Consider the following 18,563-nt stretch of genomic DNA (forward strand, 5'->3'; position numbering starts at 1 on the left):
GACTCCTGATAGGCACCAAATAAAAATGGCCACCCTCAGGCTTCTCTTTGGTTAAGGAGGGTAGAGGGGCAGCAATTCTTTCGTCTCCAGTCTACCTCCACCCCACATTTTGGAGGGCAGAAGTGACAGAGGCAACCGCCTCCAGGAGTGTGGGCAGGTGACAGAAGTGAACCAAGGGTGGCGGGGACTTTGGCGAACTGGAGAGTATGCACGCCAGTCACCTAAAGGGCTTCAGAGGAATGCTGCCCTGTGATATTCAGACCGGGGATTTCCAGGGCTCAAAAATGGTCTGAAATGCGGATTTTTATGTGAAATCCACTGATTTGTAGCTAAAAGCAAGTAACTGAAAACAAAACACTGTATAGACCAAACAAAACCCATCTTTGGGCCATATTCTGTGTCAGTGCCAACTTGTGTTTAAAGGTCATTTGGCAACAACTCTGCTTCTGGGGCGGGGGGGGGGGGTGGGTGGAAGGATCACTCTGGGTCCCGGCACGTGTCGTGAGTGGAACTGTCCAGCAGTCTAGAGGTCCTCAGAAATGAAACTGCCCATTTGATTCAGAGGGGCCAATTATTCTAGCATGATTCCATCAACTGGAAGAGGAGTAATTCCGAACGCCTGCATGACAGACGCTGAAGGCAAAAACCCACACAAAGCCTCCTGCTTCCAGTCCAGAGAGAGTTAAGAATCATGGGCCAGTTGGAAAATAGCATGGAGGTTCCTCAAAAAGTTAAAAATAGAACTACTCTATGACCCAGCAATTGCACTACTAGGTGTTTACCCAAAGGATACAAAAATACAGATTTGAAGGGGTATATGTACCCTGATATATATTTATAGCAGCACTATCAACAACAGCCAAACTGAAAAGAGCCCAAAGGTCCATCAACTGATGAATGGATAAAGAAGATGTGGTATAGGGGCGCCTGGATGGCTCCGTCAGTTGAGCACCCGACTCTTGATTTTGGCTTAATTAAGGTCATGATCCCAGGGTTGTGGGATCAAGCCCCATGTCAGGCTCCATGCTGAGCATGGGGTCTGCTTGGGATTTTCTCTTTCTCACTCTCTTAAAAAAAAAAAAAAAAAAAAAAAAAGATGTAGTATGTATATATGTATATCTACAATGGAATATTACTCAGCCATCAAAAAGAACGAAATCTTGCCATTTGCAACAACGTGGATGGAGCTAGAGTGTATTATGCTAAGCGAAATTAGAGAAAGACAAATACAAATCCCATATGATTTCACTCATGTGTAGAATTTAAGGAAAAAAAAAAACAAACAAACAGATGAACAAATGGGAAGGCGAAAAAAAGACAGCCAGGGAAGCAAACCATAAGACACTCTTAAAGACAGAGAACTGAGGGTTGATGGAAGAAGGTAGGCAGGGGAGGGGCTGAATGGATGACGAACATTAAGGAGGGCATTTGTTGGGATGAGCACTGGGTGTTACATGTAAGTGACAGATCATTAAATTCTACTTCTGAAACCAATTATTACACTATACATGTTAACTAGAATTTATTTATTTGTTAAATAAAAATAAAAATTCGGAAACAACAACAACCAAAAGACTCACAGGCCAAGACAGCGGCCTTCGAACTCTTTATCATGATGCCATGAGGCAAAGTAAGAAATACATCTTATACATACGCAAGTACATCCTTCACGTTCCATACTTATCCATATATATAACTGAAACAAAAGTCTAAGAAACGAGGCTTATCCTTACTACGTGCAATGTCTTCTGATACTGTCTATTGTGTTGATGCCCTTAAAATGCTGATCCTAAACCCCTATTTTATAACCCAATAAAGAGGCGCAACCCAGTTTGAAAAGTAGTGGGCTGACAACTCCTATAAGCTTTGCAACTTCCTCATGGTGGTTGTTTGGTTTTACCTGTTTTCAAATTATCAGCAGTAACATTGTTAAAAAGGAATAAGCCCGTATGGCTCCAAAAGATGAGGCACAAGAATGTTCACAGCAGCAGTATTATGATGGCTCCAAACTAGAAACTATCCAAATACCCAAGGGAAGTAGAAAAAAACAATTGTGGTACATTCACTTAGTGCAATACTGTTCACCAGTGAGAACAAGTGATCTGCAACAAATGCAGACTCGCTTCTTCAACATAATGTTGCAAGAAGGAAGCCAGCACAAACCAGTATGACTGGCATGATTCCAAGTATACACAGCACAACAACAGGTAAAAATCCATCTCAGGTTATTAGTTGGGACAGTGGTTATCTTTTTTTTTTTTTTTTTTTTAAAGCTTTTAATTTTTTTAAATGTTTTTATTTATTTTTGAGACAGAGGGAAACAGCATGAGCAGTGGAGGGGCAGACACAGAATCTGAAGCAGGCTCCAGGCTCTGAGCTGTCAGCACAGAATCGAACTCACGGACTGTGAGATCATAACCTGAGCTGAAGTCGGAGGCTTAACTGACTGAGCCACCCAGGCACCCTGGGACAGTGGTTATCTTTAGGGAGAGGTCATAGTTGTTAGCGGCATGGAGGGTGGGGAGCTTCCGGGGGAACTGGGAATGTTCTGTTTCTTGATTTGCGTGTTGGTTACGTGGATGGGATGAATTGTGATCATTCATTAAGCTAATCATTTGTGATTAGATGCACTTTTCTGTACGTACATTATACTTCAAAAACAAGTCTTTTAAATTAAAACAAAACAAAACAAAACCAACAAAAACAAAACAAAAGGGAAAAAAAAAAAAAAAACAAGGGAAAAAGCAAAGTGCTGAAAGGACCTGTGACTGAGCCACTGCTAGTCTTCAGGGCACAAACCCTGGGGGCAGAGTAAGTTCGAGCAGTTCCCCAAAGTTGAGGAGACCAGAACAGGCTAAGCCTCTGGGGTCTGGCACAGAGAGACAAAGGACACTGGGAGCTGTATGGGATCAGGATGGAACCTGAAGCTCAGGTGCCAGGAGGCCCTGAGGGCCACTGCCTAGCGGCTTCACCCCTCCTGTACCAAAAGATCTGAGCAAAGCACAGCTCACTTCCAGGATGCACATATGCATGTGGCTGCCCAGAAACCCATAAAAGGATGATTTCGTTAAAATGTATATTTGATATTAACAGTGCATAATTTTTTTTAAAGCAAAATCAATTCTATTACTTCAAGGAATTGTGGCCTTAGAATGAAAGACTAAACATGAGAATATTTCTAATTCTGGATAAATGGTGGGTGGTGAGGGCACCATATATAACTTGACCCCCCCAAGGACAGAGTCTCTCTCTTGCTGATGTAAACTGTGGTAGAAAAGGCTGCCCCCCACCCCCCCGCCTTTTTTTTTTTTTTCTTTTACAAGTACTTATGTTCCCTCACACCAGAATACCTCACCCGGTGACCCCAGGGCTCCAGAAAGCTCTTTAGTCATTTGTCATGGCCCTGGCCAGGGAGTGGACTCCCAAACCATTTAATACAATCTGAGATTAAAGAGAGATTATACCCAGAAATCGTAGGTTCCATAACTCAGAGGGCATCGAGGCCATCCAGTATAGAAATTGCATTTAGAGTATCAGCCCTGAAATGTGAATATGCATAAAAATCATATGAAGTACTTATTTAATGCTTTTCTTTGTTCTTCAGATTGGTTAATTTCTATTGATCCATCTCCAATTTAACTGAGTCTTTCTTCTGTCATTTCCAATTTGCTATTAAGCCCAACCAGTAAATTTTTTATTCCAGATACATTTTCAGTTCCAGAATTTCCACTTGGTACATTCTGTAAGTTTCTATTTCTCTGCTGAGATTTCCTCTTTATTCAATTATTACAAGCATATTCCTTTACGTCCTTCACCATATTTGAGCTACTTAAAAATTCTTGTATACTGGGGCACTTGGCTGGCTCAGTTGGTAGACTATGAGGCTCCTGATCTTGGGGTTGTGAGCATAAGCCCCACTCGGGTGTAGAGATCACTTAAATAAATAAACTTAAAAAAAAAATCTTTATCTACTAATTCTAACGTCTGGCTCATTTTGGCATTGGTCTCCACAGAGTACCTTCCTCCCTTAAGTAGGGGTAATGTTTTCCTTTTTCTTCTTATGTTCACCCATTTTGGATTAGCCTGGACAATCCAAATGATATGTTATAGAGACTCTGGATTCTGTTCCACTTCCTGGAAGAGTGTGTTTGTTTTCTTGAATATTCTGTTGATTTGGCTGTGCTCTAACTGCAAACTGCTGTCTTCCTTGCAGGCGACTGCACCTGCAATCTAAGCCCAGCCTTCGCTGGGCTGCTTAGGGTCTGTCTCACGCATGTACGGTTCAGGGGTCAACTAGAGATGCGAACAGAGTTTATACATGGTGCGTGGGGCTCCCACTTTCTGACTCTTTCCTTTCTAGGTCGTCCCCAGTCACTTTCCAGGTGCTGCTGTGAGAGCTGTGAACTCTGTCCTCTGCTTATTCAAGACAGTGAGACTGAATGTTTACTGAGTTTTAGCCCTCTTGTTTGGTGTCAACTGGGTCTTGCCCCAAGGCTGATAAGGTGTAAAACTTGAAAACCTACTCAGTGCCTTTGCTGCTGTCCAAGTGGCTCCTTCTTCCAAGCGTTACCTCTGCCTGTTTGGAATGCTCTTGGGTGCCTTCAAATAGTTGTTTTTGATAATTTGCCCAGCATATATATATATTTGTTTTCTACGGGAGGCTTAGTCTGTTAACAGCAGCTCTACCATTAGCAGGAGAACCCAAGCCTTGGGGTGTTTATATAAAAATGCAGAGTCAGATACCATTCCCAGAGGAACTGATGAAGTAGGCCTGGGGTGAGGCCCAAGAAACTACATTGTCACAAGCACTGCAAATGACTCCACTGACCATACTGTGAGAAACAGCACACATTTCATGGCATTGCTGAGCCTTCCAGTCTCTGTTCAGATACTTCCTATCACATTGATTCCTTCTTATTATGCATATACTCCTAGAAAATCTAACGTGAGCAATGTCTATTTACCACAGGAAAACAACAAACAATGCACACGTAACAACCAGTGTTGGTGACAGAGTAAAGCACAGACCCTCCCAAAGGAGCATCAGCTCAGGCTTAATGCAGTGGCCTGCAAGGGACATCACAGAGCCATGGGAATGGCAGGGAAATGCCGAACAGAGGGAACTGGAGCAATCAGGTCAAGAGACGGCAGGGTTGTCTTTCAGAGGAGGGCTTCTAGACAGAGTCCCCTGCAGGAACCCAATGCGGTGAGCTCAAGGTGAGAAAAAGACGGACTCAGGTCAGACCGGCAGGGCTTGAGAAAGTCTAGAAACTGGAATTCCGGCTCCCCCTTCCAGTAGACTAATTTTAAGCTCCATAAGGACAGACCACACCTACTCTCTTACCACTACAAGCTCAGCACCAGCACACTGCCTGATGGAATAGGCACTCAATAAATTATTTGCTAAATGAATAAAAGGAAGAAATTTTCTGGGGCCAGAGGTTATCAATGGAGCGATGTGGGTCAAAAGGCATTAGGCATCAGAGACAGCAAACCCCTCCCACTGGGGCTCTATCAGGAAATAAAACCCCAAACAAAGGAGCCCGAAGTGGTCAGTAACTGAACACAACTACATCTGAAGACTTCAAAGACTGGCCTCCTTCGATGTTCCCACCAAAGGGAGTGCTCAATTCTTGAACTTATTTGTCTCACACCCGTATCACAGGTGCACTTACTGTAGTAGAATTTTCTCGAAGTTCAGAATCTGTGGACAGAAGGCTCAAGTCACTCAGACAAAGCGACTGATTTGTATCCTGTGAAAGAGAAAACATTCTAACTGAGTAAAAAGCCAAAAAAACCCAGGATTTGTAGTAGCATAGCATGGAATACAACACTCAACTCTAATGTCCCTACGGTCCCAAATGTCTAGATTTGTTACCTGGAGAGGCATAAACCATCCAAAGCAAGAGCTATGTGAATTATTTCAGTTTTTTAAATCCTGATATTCTTAGAAGAACCTATTATATTTCTTAAAGATGGCTAATAAAGAGCTTAAGAATTATCTCATGACTCAAGCTCCAGAGTTAACAAAAGCTGTGATAATACAAAATCAGTTATTTGTAGAACTGATCTTATCATTTACAAAGCAATTTCACATGACCTCATCTGCTATTCATATACACTCGTGAAGTTTTATTTTATATTCCCGTTTTAAATGTGAGAAAATTAATGCTAAGTCTGGAAGTGAACAGTCCAAAATCACACAGCTAATTAGAAGAACACAAACCCAGTTCTTCTGATGGGAAGTCCAGCTTCCACTGTACCACTGCATCCCCAGTATCTCAGGGATCCTTACTCAGAGCAGTACGTACTGAGGATTTACTTTTCAAATACGACAGCCTAGGCTAACTCTCAACTCTGGATTCCTAGAACGCCAGCTGCAACTCACACACCTTAAGCAGTAACCCTGCTTACCTCATGGATCAGATGTTCCCATTCATGCAAGCATTTGACAAATATTCACTGAGCACCTATTATGCATTAGGCACTGTCCCAGGCCCAGGGATACAATAATGAACAAAACAAGATACCTGTCACCATACAGCTTATAGTCTAGTTGGGGCAGGGGGGTGGAGAGTGACAAAAAATGCAAAGAAATGTATAGAATAGAAGATGCTGCTGAGTGCTGTGGAGGGTAAAGGGAATAGAGAATGCTGGGGTAGGAGTTGCTGTTTTATTAGATCAGGGGAGGCCTCTCAGATAAACTGGCATGAGGAGATCCTGGCATTTGAGAAGGAAAGAGCGTGCGGGCCATGCACATATCCGTGGAGTTCCAAGCAGAGCATATACCAAGTACAAAGGCCCAGAGGCAGGAATGGGCTTCCCTTGTTCAAGCACCACGAGGAGGACAGTACGGCTACAGTGAGAGGAAGAGAAGTACATCAGGCCAGAGAAGGGACCAGACTGGAGTGTATAAGGCCCTGCGGGTCACTGTAAAGATTTTGACTTTTGCTGTAAGTGATACAAGAAGCTACTGGAGGCTCATGAGCAGAGGACAGACATTATTTGCCTTATGGTTTAGAAAGATTGCTCTGGGTGAAATATGTAGACGAGTCTGTGGCAGGGCAGAGTGGGAGTTGGGAGAGGAGGAAAGGTGTGAGGAAGTCTGCTTAGCGGTTACTGCAGTGATCCAGACAAAAGATGACAGTGGCCTGAATGCAGTCATCAGAAGTGATCAGATTCTACATATATTCTCATGGTAGACTTGACAGACTCTGCTGGTAGAGGTGGGGTATGGTGGGGGGCGGGGGGAGAGGTATCAAGAACGACTCCAAGATTTTTGCCCTTGCCACTAAAAAAACCAGAGGTGCCATTTACCAAGGTGGGGAAAACCGCAGGAGGAGCAGGTTTGGACATACCAGATTTGAGAAGACAGAGGAGATCTGCGTTGAAGAGGGAGGCTGAATAGATAGATCTCCCTCAACTAACGGTGCAGCTATGTCCTGATAGTCAAAAATGCATTGAACACCTAAACTTCCAAACATCACAGCTTAGCCGAGCCTACCTGAAATGCACTCAGAACGCTTACATTAGCCTAGAGTGGGCAAAATGATCTACCACAAAGCTGATTTCGTAATAAAGTGCTGAGTAGCTCATGTAATTGATTGAATACTGTAGTGACAGGGAAAAACACAGACCGGTCGTATGGGTCTGGAATAGCTGTAAGTGTTATCAGTTATTTACCTTTGTGATCACGGGGCTGATGGGGGTGTGGGGGGTGTGGCTTGGTTCCACTGCCCAGCATGACAAGAGAGGATGATATGGCCCACAATAAGACCAGGAAAAGATCCAAATCAAAATTCAAAGTATGGTTTCTACTGAATGCATATTGCTTTTTGTACATGTAAAGTCAAACCATCCTAAGTGAGAATTGTCTGTACAAGTCTAGAGTCGAGGAAGAAGAGATCCAGGCTGGAGATCTATATTTAGGACTCAAAGGCAATCTAGATGGCATTGAGAGCCTGAGACGAGAGGAGTTTCCCTTCACTGGGGAGTGAGCTGTGATCCAGAGAAGACGAGACCTGAGCACCATCCACTGGGATGCCTCAGTGCTTAGGGGCTGTCACCAATTAAAGCGTCCCTGGATTATCACACAAATGCTGATCGCAACTTAATGCATGCAGCTTAGTAGACAAAGACTCTCAGATCTCAATATTTTTATCTGGTTTCACAGATGAAGAAACTGAGGCACAAAGATGCCATTTGCCTAATGGATCAGCAGTGGAGCTAGGATCTGAATTCAGGCAGCTGAGCTCCAGAGGCTGCAGCCCTCACAATAAAGTCATTTTGCCTCTTACAAGAGAGGGGTCAAGAACCAGGCTCTGGAATCAGACTATAATTATAAACCTATAATTACCATTTCATTATTTCATTCCTCCTTGCCTCAAGTTTCTTTATCAGTAATGTAGGGATAGTAACAGTATTGACCTCACAGAGCTCTTGTGAGATAATATAAAAACATATAAAAACACTTGGCACAGTATTTGGCACATGGTAAACACTCAATAAATGTTAGTTACTATTACTAATAAAATAAAGGAGCAGAGTCCATGTGAAGGGATCCTTTGCTGTTTAAAAATTGAAAACCACAGAATTAAAGTATGCTGTCTCTCCCCCAAATCAAAATTGTATTACCTACTTTAAGTAAAAAATCTCATTATTCAAAAGGGGGTCAGTGTCCTTCAGTTTCTTTATCTATGAAATAGTAAGATAATAATAACGCTCACTTCCTAGGTTTAAAAGACATCGTAAGTGCCCAATAGCACATTAGAAGTAAAAACGATAAATTTCTCCCGGCACCTCTCTGCAATGGAGCTACAGAGGAGAGGGAAATATGGTGGAGGCCTGGCAAAGAATGGACAGACTGTCTAAAACTCTGCAGAGGCATGTTCTGTGGCTCAGCACCCACCGTCAGTGGCTTTCAAACCTTCTGGCCCATGGACGATTCAAAGGGGCAAAACACCATCCAGACTCTGCCTGGTTCTCCAATGACAGATTAAATAGGTGTGTGAAGCAAAAGCGTAACTTGTGTCTCCAGCTTAAGTAGAGACGTGCCATTTCACAGACATGAATGAGAAAATAACACCCTTTTAGAGCATCCGGCTGACCCTCTGGAAGCCATTCTGAGACCTCTGGTTTTAAGACACCTCTTGGACCAAACCTGATGGGAAGGAGGCAGAGCTGAATCAAAAGCTGAGGCACAGGGCACCCTGGGGAAATCTCTGGCTGACACCATCCCAACACAAGACACAGATCTTGACCCCGATTTCTTCCCTCTCACTGACAGATACATAAGAAGACATTTTGACCTTTTATTTTGATACACAAACAATCACTGCTGTTCCGTGTTGCCTAGATGGAAACAAGAGACAAAACACTGCGCACCTCTGATCCATTGTGATTTGGAAGTGCATTGTATGAGTGTCCTTTGTTATCGTGACCTTTCATGTGACTTTTGAGACTGTATTGAGTGCTGAATGTTTTCTCACAGCCATTACTGGGGCAGAAAAAGGGTCTTTCACCTGCAAGAATGACAAGTAGTGTTAATATTACCATAAAGTCATTGCACTGGTTTGAGACATCTACTTTTCCCTAATAGAGGGAAGTAAATATTCTCATGAGGGTTCAGGTCATAGTCGTCACGAGTTGGACAGAATACATGTTGACCATCTCAGCCCTAAAACTTAATGTAGAGCAAAAATGGCCTTCTCCTGGCAACCTTAAAGAGAAGATTAGTACCCCCCCCCCCCCCCCCCCCCCACCAAGGTTCTTTTTTTGAGAATCTCTGTACTGGTTTCATTTCTTAAGGCTGGATTTCGGAGTCCAATCTTAGGTCCTTTACCTCTGAAAGAAACTCAAACATTATAGGCAAAGGCTACGCTGATTAGGCTTGCTTCTTCTACAGAGCTCTACAGGTCTCGACAGAAACGCAGATATTTACTGGTCTGATGAAGATTCAAATAAAAAGTAAAAATTAGTCTACACTCACCAGTATGTGTGCGGACGTGGGTTTTAAGGTGGTGGCTTGCTGCAAATGCTTTCCCACAGCCATCATGATCACACCTAAGTACGTTGTTTAAGCAAAGAGAAACAGCAGTCATTGGGTAAACAGATCTCTATCTTCAACATCTCTTATAAATACAAGCTCAACCTAAAACAAACGTTCAGAACACTGCGATCCGATACAGGAAATTGGTTTCTGAGATGGGAATGAAGACAAATCACTGGAAAAGGGGACAAATCTGGGAACGGAGGGGACTGACGGCCCAGGATAAACATTTCCTGTCCTACAAGTCACATGTTGAGAGCTCTGAAACTAAAAGCCTTTTGATGACTTACTGAACAGAATTCTATTGACGATCAGAGCTGATACGAAAAGTCTACTGCCAGTGGAATACCAGGAATATCGATAGCACGTACAGAGGCTCTCGTACAGGCATGAAGCCTACAATAAAGCACTAAGACAAGATCAGTCCCGACTACATTGACTGTATAATATAAGGTGTAGTGGCTGTAATGACTAATTTATCATCTTCAGTGTCAAGATCCACTTCTTTCTCTTCTACTTTCTTGATAACCAAAGCTAGAAGTCATCTTCCCCTCCTGAGAACTTCTGAGGCATTTATCTAGGTGCTTCTTTTATGGCATCTGTTGTTTCCATTCTTATTTTATCTCTACGTGTATCCATTTGTTATCGGTTCTCTTAGATTATACACTCTTTGAGGGTGGGGTCCACGTAGTTCTTTACATCCGCCATAGTTCTTGCACACAGCAGGCATTCAATAATAACTTTTTAAAAAAAATTTTAAAAATCTTTATTTGTTTTTGAAGGAGAGAGAGACAGAGAGTGAGTGGGGGAGCAGCAGAGAGAGAGGGAGACACAGAATCCGAAGCGGGCTCCAGGCTTGGAACTGTCAGCACAGAGCCCGAAGCAGGACTTGAACCCACCGACTGTGAGATCGTGACCTGAGCTGAAGTCAGACACTCAACCGACTGAGCCACCCAGGTGCCTCAATAACTTTTTTTTTTTTTTAAGTTTATTTATTTTGAGAGAGAGAGCGTGCACAAGCAGGGAAGAGCAGAGAGAGAGGGACAGAGAGAGAATCCCAAGCAGGCTCCCCGCCATCAGAGTGGAATCCCATGCAGGGCTCTATCTCACGAACTGTGAGACCATGACCCGAGCCGAAACTAAGAGTCAAATGCTTAACCAACTGAGCCACCCAGGCACCCCAATAACTATTTATATGAATAAATGAATGCATTTTCTTGTAATCCAAAGTATTTAATTTCCTTAAAAACAAAGTTTCTCTGGAGCATTTTACTTTTTAATTCTATATAATCATTGTGCCTAAAGTCCCATCTAATATTCAAGAAAAATTAGCAGTTTTAATCATCACAAAAATACATGTGATTGAATAGAAATCAGAGTCTCCCACCACAGGGGAAAGAAGTAACCCAAGCTTCACAGAACCTGGTGAGTAACCAACTAGAATCTAAATACTTCTGCTTTTACAGGCGCCTAGTAGGTAGAGCATGCAACTCTTGACCTCGGAGTTATGAGCTCAAGCTCCACATTGGGTATACAGCTTACCTACCACCTAAATAAAAAATTCTCTTGCTTTGGGGCACCTGGGTGGCTCAGTCGATTAAGCATCCGACTCTTGACATCCGCTCAGGCGGTGATCTCTCGGTCATGAGATCAAGCCCCGCATCAGGCTCTGCTCTGAACACAGAGCCTGCCGGGGATTCTCTCTCTCTCTACCCCTCCCCTGTTTCCACGCATGCTCTCTCTCAAAATAAATAAATGATCTTTAAAAGAAATACTCTAGCTTTTTATTTATTTGTAGAACCATGCTATGTGCTATGAGCAGAGAAGAAAGTAGATGATACAAGTCCTTCCTGCAAGCTCATACATTTACACGTGGATGTATTAAATACACATATGTGCACAAATATAGAGAGATAGAAATATACAGACAAAAACGGATGCTCCTATATGTTTGTGTATACACACACATATTACAAAACAACTAAGGTAACAGAATAAAATACCTGCACCGCTAGCCTAAGCACCCTTACCCCTCATCTCCTCCTCCTCTCCCTACCTCGATTTTTAGGTAGCTATCCCTTCCCCTGTGCTCAAAGTCCTCTGAGCACCTCAGTCTTGTAAGCTTTCCAGTTACCTGGGGTTCTTTCCCAACAGACTAAGTTCTCAAGAGAAGAGAGTGGATCTCAGTATTTCTCTAGCACTGATAAAAGTGCCTCCCATGTAAGCAAGTTTCAACAAACGCTTCTTGAAAACAAAGGAAAAGCAGGAGGCAGAAAGGCCATTGTCCGAGTCTGGAGTAAGGATGCTCTTAGAAGCCACTGCTCCCCCTCCGGCATGCAGCTGGTCGTAGCCATGCCGGGGAGAGCCAACACCCCCAAAGAACTAGCGTGGGGAGTTTTCCTTCGGCTTTGAAAAACGTGAGGGGACATCGAGACACCCAGCTGAAACACGGTCGGTGACAAACAGAAAACAGTAAGACTTACCGAAATGGCTTTTCCCCTGTATGGGTTCGAATGTGCTTCCTCAGATCGCTGAGTGTGGTGAAGTACTTGCTGCAGCCTTCAGATTCACAGTTAAACGTTTTCCCTGTGTGAAGCCGCTGATGTGCTTTCAGCCTGCAAGATACGCCGGAGAACACTTCCCGTTGTCACTGGCATCATATGCTACAGAGCCTCTGACCCATGTCAGCTCAATGTGTTTCTGGATCCAGTGCAGAAGAATTTGGGATCCAAACTTTTTTGCTCAGAGGGAAATTCAGAGAAGTCCACAGCAGAGCAGTAGGAGTGTGCCTCTGCCACCAGACTGCCTGGGACTCAAATCCCGGTCCTACTTCCTACTAGATGGGGGGCCTTGAACCAGTTCTAAAACCTCTCTATGCTTCCACTTACTTATAACTGCTGTGAGGATTAGCACACAGAACAGTGCTGAGCGCAACGAATGCTTCACAAGTGTTAGCTATTGCTACGTCTGTTATTTTAGACCCAAGGTTGAAGACTAATACAAGTCTCCTGACACAAACAGTGTGAAAGAGAACTGGCCAATGAGTGGTAGAAAAAAGTTAGCTTCAAGGTGAGGAAGGAAAGAAGGTGACAGAAGCCTTAGTACCAAGATCCTGAGCCAAGGGGACATATTAGGCCAAGTATTAAAATCCCCATGCTACTATGCCACTCTAGGAAATACAAATCTAAACACAAACGTACTATCCTGTTTCACCAACCCAATATATGCCGATCTTTAAGTAATAAGATCCCCCAGCAAATTTTAGACAGGTGAGCCCAGCCATGCTCTTTCAAGCCCTGGAAGTGCATATCTGTGCAGGACAAGGAGAGGGCTCTGCCATCACAAAGTCAGGGTCAAAGGGTGGAGAGGAGGCTGACCTGTACAGAGTGTTGAACGCCTTCTCACAGCCCTGTACGTCGCACTCAAATGGCTTCTCCTTCGTGTGCACTCGCACGTGGATCCTGAGGCTGTAGGAGGTGAGGAAGGCCTTGCCGCAGCCCTCCTGGTTACAGACAAAGGTGTACTCTCCCCGGTGAGTCTTCTGGTGGGTGCGCAGGTTGCCCGCTGTGCTGTAGGTGCGGGGACAGCCCTCGAATGTGCACTGGTACCGCTTTACCTAGCGCACAAAGGACACCTCATCAACAGGACAAAAGAGCTGCCCAGGGCCCTGCTCTCCCCCAGAGTCTGCCTCCCCAGGAGATGTGGACGACACACAGAGGTTTATACCGTCAACACAGAAAATGGCCTCTAACAACAAAGCGGGGAAATCTTCCCGTTGATCAGATCACTTCTGAACAACAAATAACAAGTCACGGGCACGAGATGAACTTGTAGGTACATGAATACTCTCAATGAATAGAAGGAGGGGGTTTCCACACTCTAGTACACATCTGGCCTCTAAAGGTGGGCCTCTACTGTTACAGTTACCTATACTGAAACACCACGTTGGCTCTGTCTTAAGGCTTGATTAAACACCCTGCCCTATGGCACCCCACCCTGACTGGAACCGGCCAACGTTAAAGTGAGTCTGAAATATCCTAATATTGATATACTCAGTCATCCAGCATTATTTCCCCAGCGTGATTTCCAGTCTATGAAATGAAAATACTGTACCATGAAGTTCTTGGAGTATTTGCTGGTATGACATTTCTCAAAATGCCAGCCTCTCGGTTTCACTTTCACCACCAAGCTTCTAGAAAGGGTGGCACACGTGAGCCTCCTTCTCCCTCGGTGCCCACATGTTCCTTTTAAGAACTTGGCAACTCAGCAAGCTGGTTTCACTGCAGGACATTCTCTTGCACTTCCTGGTGGTCAAACCCTTCCATCCTTTTCCATGTTCCTTCATTTACTTGCAAAACTATCTCATCAGTGATGCCCTCCCCTCCTAAAAACTTATCCTCCACAACACAGCAATTCCTTGGGGCTCTCTTTATCTTCTTCTCCGGGGCACTCCTTTGATAAATAGGTTTATTCTGGCACTTATCTCCCATCTCCCAGACCCTCCCATACCTGCCCCAGTTCAGGGGAAGCAGCATGAGACGTGGCTGGGGGAGGAGTAATTTCTGGCACTTATGTTCGGGACCTTTCAAGTCATTTCGTTACTCTGAGCCTCAGTTTTTCATTCCTCAAATGCGAGTATTAATGCCTGCCTTGCCTGTCTCACAGTGCTTTGGCAAGGAGCGAAATGAGATTGGACGTTTGTGAAAATACGTTGTAAATGATCGGATGCCACACACACCAAGGTGCTAGCATTGTCTGCTCTTCAGCTTTCATGAACGTCTTCATCCGTTGACTCCGATCCTTCTTCCAAGCCTCAGTCCACATCTCCAACAACATGCTAGTAATTCATTCCACAGTTACTGAACTACCAGGTCCCAGGCAACAAGCCAGATGCCACAGACAAACAAGCGAACAAGACAAAGATCTCTGCTTTGAAGGAGTGCCGATTTTAAGGAGGTAGACGTGCACAAATGTTTATACACTGTGCTGAGTCTGACAACAGATACGTGCCCAAGGTGCCTGGGGAATACAAAAAGGGGAAACCTAACCCCTCTTGGAAAGACTGTAAACAGTCAAGGCTCAGAAGCTGAGGTACTCTCTCTGAACTGAAGTGTTTGTCATTTGCCTGTTTGTTTTAGGGATACACTGAAAAGGTGTTTCTCAGATAAACCAGGAAGAGAAGGGCATTCCAGAAAGAGGTGACACCTTGGGAACTGCAGGGAAATAGGAGTGCTGGTACAGTGAACCACAAACACACTCGCAGTACGTATGAGGCTGGAAGGAGAAAGATCTAGAAAAATAAGGTGAGGCCTCCTTAGTCAAACTGTGGAGTAGAGGAACAGGACAAAGGGGACTCACCAACAGGTTTCAACCAAGGGAGCAACAAATGAGATCTGCAGTTTAGGAGAGATCCTTCTGGTAGCCTAGTGGAGGATGGGCTGGAAGGGTAAGAGAACAGAAGAAGGGGTAGAGGCTAGGAGAAGAGGGACAATAGTCCAGGAGAGAGATGAGAAAAACCTGAACAGGCAAGCGAGAGTGGACAATGTGAGAGATGAATTTCAGAGAAATTAAAGCAGGAGGAATGACTGGCCGCAGTGGCAACTGGGGAGCAGAAGGGGTTAGGGAGAGATAAAGCCTCGGTCAAGAGTGTGGCCTGGGTGACTCAACAGATGGGCATACCACCAACCTGGGGCTGGATGGGGATGGAGGAGAGATGATGAGTTGGCTTTGAGGTGTTACCAGGACTTCCAGGTAGAAACGTCTAGTGGACAGTCAGACATACAGGCTGGAAACTGAAAGGAATGCCTATGGCAGGAGTCCCTGGTACATGTAGCTGACTTTACCTGCATACCAAAGCAGGCCAGGTTCAAGCACAGCTCTGCCACTTACTGTGTAACCTTGAGAAAATTACTTAAGTACACTAAGCCTCACTTTCCTTATTTACAATACGGAGGAAATAAAACCTATCTTTTTAGGATTGTTGTAAGGATCAGGAATAATCTGCATAATTCATTTAAATATAGTGAATGGCATAGAGTGAGTATACAGTAGTAGCTCTTGTAAGAGGACAAAGGCTAGAGCTCAGAAAGTCACCAATATTTAAGGTGCTTGTAAAAGAAGTGAAGCCACTGCTGGGTGAGTAGGGGAATGGGCTGGGGAAACAGGAAGACACAAAGGAGAATGATGGCACAGAAGGTAAGAGAAAAAGGATCTTGAGGGGGTGCCTGGGTGGCTCAGATGGTTGAGTGTCTGACTCTTGAGTTCGGCTCAGGTCATGATCACAGGGTCATGGAATCAAACCCTGCGTGGGGCTCTGCACTGAGTGTGGAACCTGCTTGAGATTCTTGCTCTCCCTCTCTCTCTGCTTCTCTGCCCTGCTCATGCTCTCTCTCTCTAAAAAATTAAAAAAGAAAAATTAAGAAAAAAAAAGAAGGGCGCCAGGGTAGCTCAGTTGGTTAAGCATCCGACTTCAGCCCAGGTCACCATCTCATCGTTTCTGAGTTCGAGCCCCACATCGGGCTCTGTGCTGACAGCTCAAGCCTGGAGCCTGCTTCGGATTCTGTGTTTCCCTCTCTCTCTGCCCCTCCCCTTCTTGCACTCTCTCTATCTCTCTCTCAAAAATGAATAAACCTTTAAAATTAAAAAAAAAAAAAAACAAAGAAAAAGAAAAAGGATCTCAAGGAACAATGATCAAAACCTGAAATGTCTTGAGAAAACAAGATAGGTCTGAGGAAACTCCTAGATCCAGCAGCTAGGAATCACTAGTTACTTAACAAGGCTAAGTTTTAATGAACTGCTAGGGCCCAAAGCCTGGGTCAAGGTGAATGAACCAAAGACGAAGTGGAGGCAGAGATGAGAGATGGACAGCAGGAGCCAGAGTGGACTTCTGAGTTGAAGATTTTTTCTTAAAAGTAGGGCAGGTCCTGAGCATATTTGGAAGGAGAAAGGTCTTGGAAAAAAGAGAAGCTGAGAGTCTAAGAGGAATACAAAGAACAGGATAGTTAAAAGCCTGGTGGAGGGAAAAGCCTCAGGTGGGAAGAGGGACAGGCAGTTTCAGAGCGGAGGGACTGAGGTAAGGGCGGGTGTGACTCAAGGATGGACAAGGTTTCCACAAAGGGCCGTTTTTAGGCTTTGTGGGCCATGCGGACTCTATTACAACCCCTCACCTCTGCCGCTGTTAGGTGAAAGTAACCATAGACAATATCTAAATGGACAAGCCAGCTTGTGCTCCAGAAAAACTTTTTTTATGGACAGTGGAATTTGAATTTCGTATCATTTCACTATGTAATACTATTCTTTTGATTAAAAAAAAATCATTTAAAAATATAAAAACCATGGCACAAAAAACAGACACTCAGATCAATGGAACAGAATAGAGAACCCAGAAATGGACCCACAAACATATTGCCAACTCATCTTTGACAAAGCAGAAAAGAATATCCAGTGGAATAAAGACAGTCTCTTCAGCAAGTGGGGCTGGGAAAACAGGACAGCAACATGCAGAAAAATGAACCTGGACCACTTTCTTACACCACACACAAAAATAAACTCAAAATGGATGAAAGACCCAAACATAAGACAGGAAGCCATCAAAATCCTCGAGGAGAAAGCAGGCAAAAACCTCTTTGACCTTGGCTGCAGCAACTTTTTACTCAACATGTCTCCAGAGGCAAAGGAAACAAAAGCAAAAAATGAACTGTTGGGACCTCATCAAAATAAAAAGCTTCTGCACAGTGAAGGAAACAATCAGCAAAACTAAAAGGCAAGAGACAGAATGGGAGAAGATATCTGCATATCAGATAAAGGTTTAGTATCCAAAGTCTATAAAGAACTTATCAAACTCAACATCCAAAAAACAAATAATCCAGTGAAGAAATGGGCAAAAGACATAAGTAGACACTTCTCCAAAGAAGACATCCAGATGGCCAACCAACACATGAAAAATGCTCAACATCACTCATCATCAGGGAAATACAAACCAAAACCACAATGAGATACCACCTCACACCTGTCAGAATGATTAACATTAACAACTCAGGCAACAACAGACGTTGGCAAGGATGTGGAGAGGACCTCTTTTGCACTGCTGGTGGGAATGCAAACTGGTGCAGCCGCTCTGGAAAACAGGATGGAGGTTCCCCCCAAAAATTAAAAATAGAACTACCCTACACCCACCAATTGCACTACTAGGTATTAATCCAAGGGATACAGGTGTGCTGTTTCGAAGGGGCACATGCACCCCCATGTTTACAGCAGCACTATCAACAAAGCCAAAGTATGGAAAGAGCCCAAATGTCCATCGATGGATGAATGGATAAAGAAGATGTGGTGTATATATATACAATGCAGTATCACTCGGCAATCAAAAAGAATGAAATCTTGTCATTTGCAACTACATGGATGGAACTAGAGGGTATTATGCTAAGCGAAATTAGTCAGAGAAAGACAAATATCATGGGACTTCTCACTCATATGAGGACAGAGAAAGACAAATATCATATGACTTCACTCATAT

General features: G+C 43.9%; 1 protein-coding gene across 3 annotated transcripts in view; it reads right to left on the reverse strand.

Moving 5' to 3' along the window:
• Nucleotides 1-18,563, reverse strand: part of MTF1 (metal regulatory transcription factor 1) — a 46,164-nt gene that overhangs the window by 12,052 nt on the left and 15,549 nt on the right. For all 3 annotated transcript variants that reach the window (XM_045476792.1, XM_045476790.1, XM_045476791.1), the window contains exons 3-7: nt 13,426-13,664; nt 12,532-12,663; nt 9,989-10,062; nt 9,385-9,521; nt 5,676-5,753 (exon numbers count right to left, since the gene is read on the reverse strand). In XM_045476792.1, coding sequence (XP_045332748.1) covers nt 5,676-5,753; nt 9,385-9,521; nt 9,989-10,062; nt 12,532-12,663; nt 13,426-13,664 — 660 coding nt within the window. The remainder of the gene's footprint in view (nt 1-5,675; nt 5,754-9,384; nt 9,522-9,988; nt 10,063-12,531; nt 12,664-13,425; nt 13,665-18,563) is intronic.

The sequence above is a fragment of the Leopardus geoffroyi genome, chromosome C1 (genome assembly GCF_018350155.1).
Source record: "Leopardus geoffroyi isolate Oge1 chromosome C1, O.geoffroyi_Oge1_pat1.0, whole genome shotgun sequence".
Classification (NCBI taxonomy): domain Eukaryota; kingdom Metazoa; phylum Chordata; class Mammalia; order Carnivora; family Felidae; genus Leopardus; species Leopardus geoffroyi.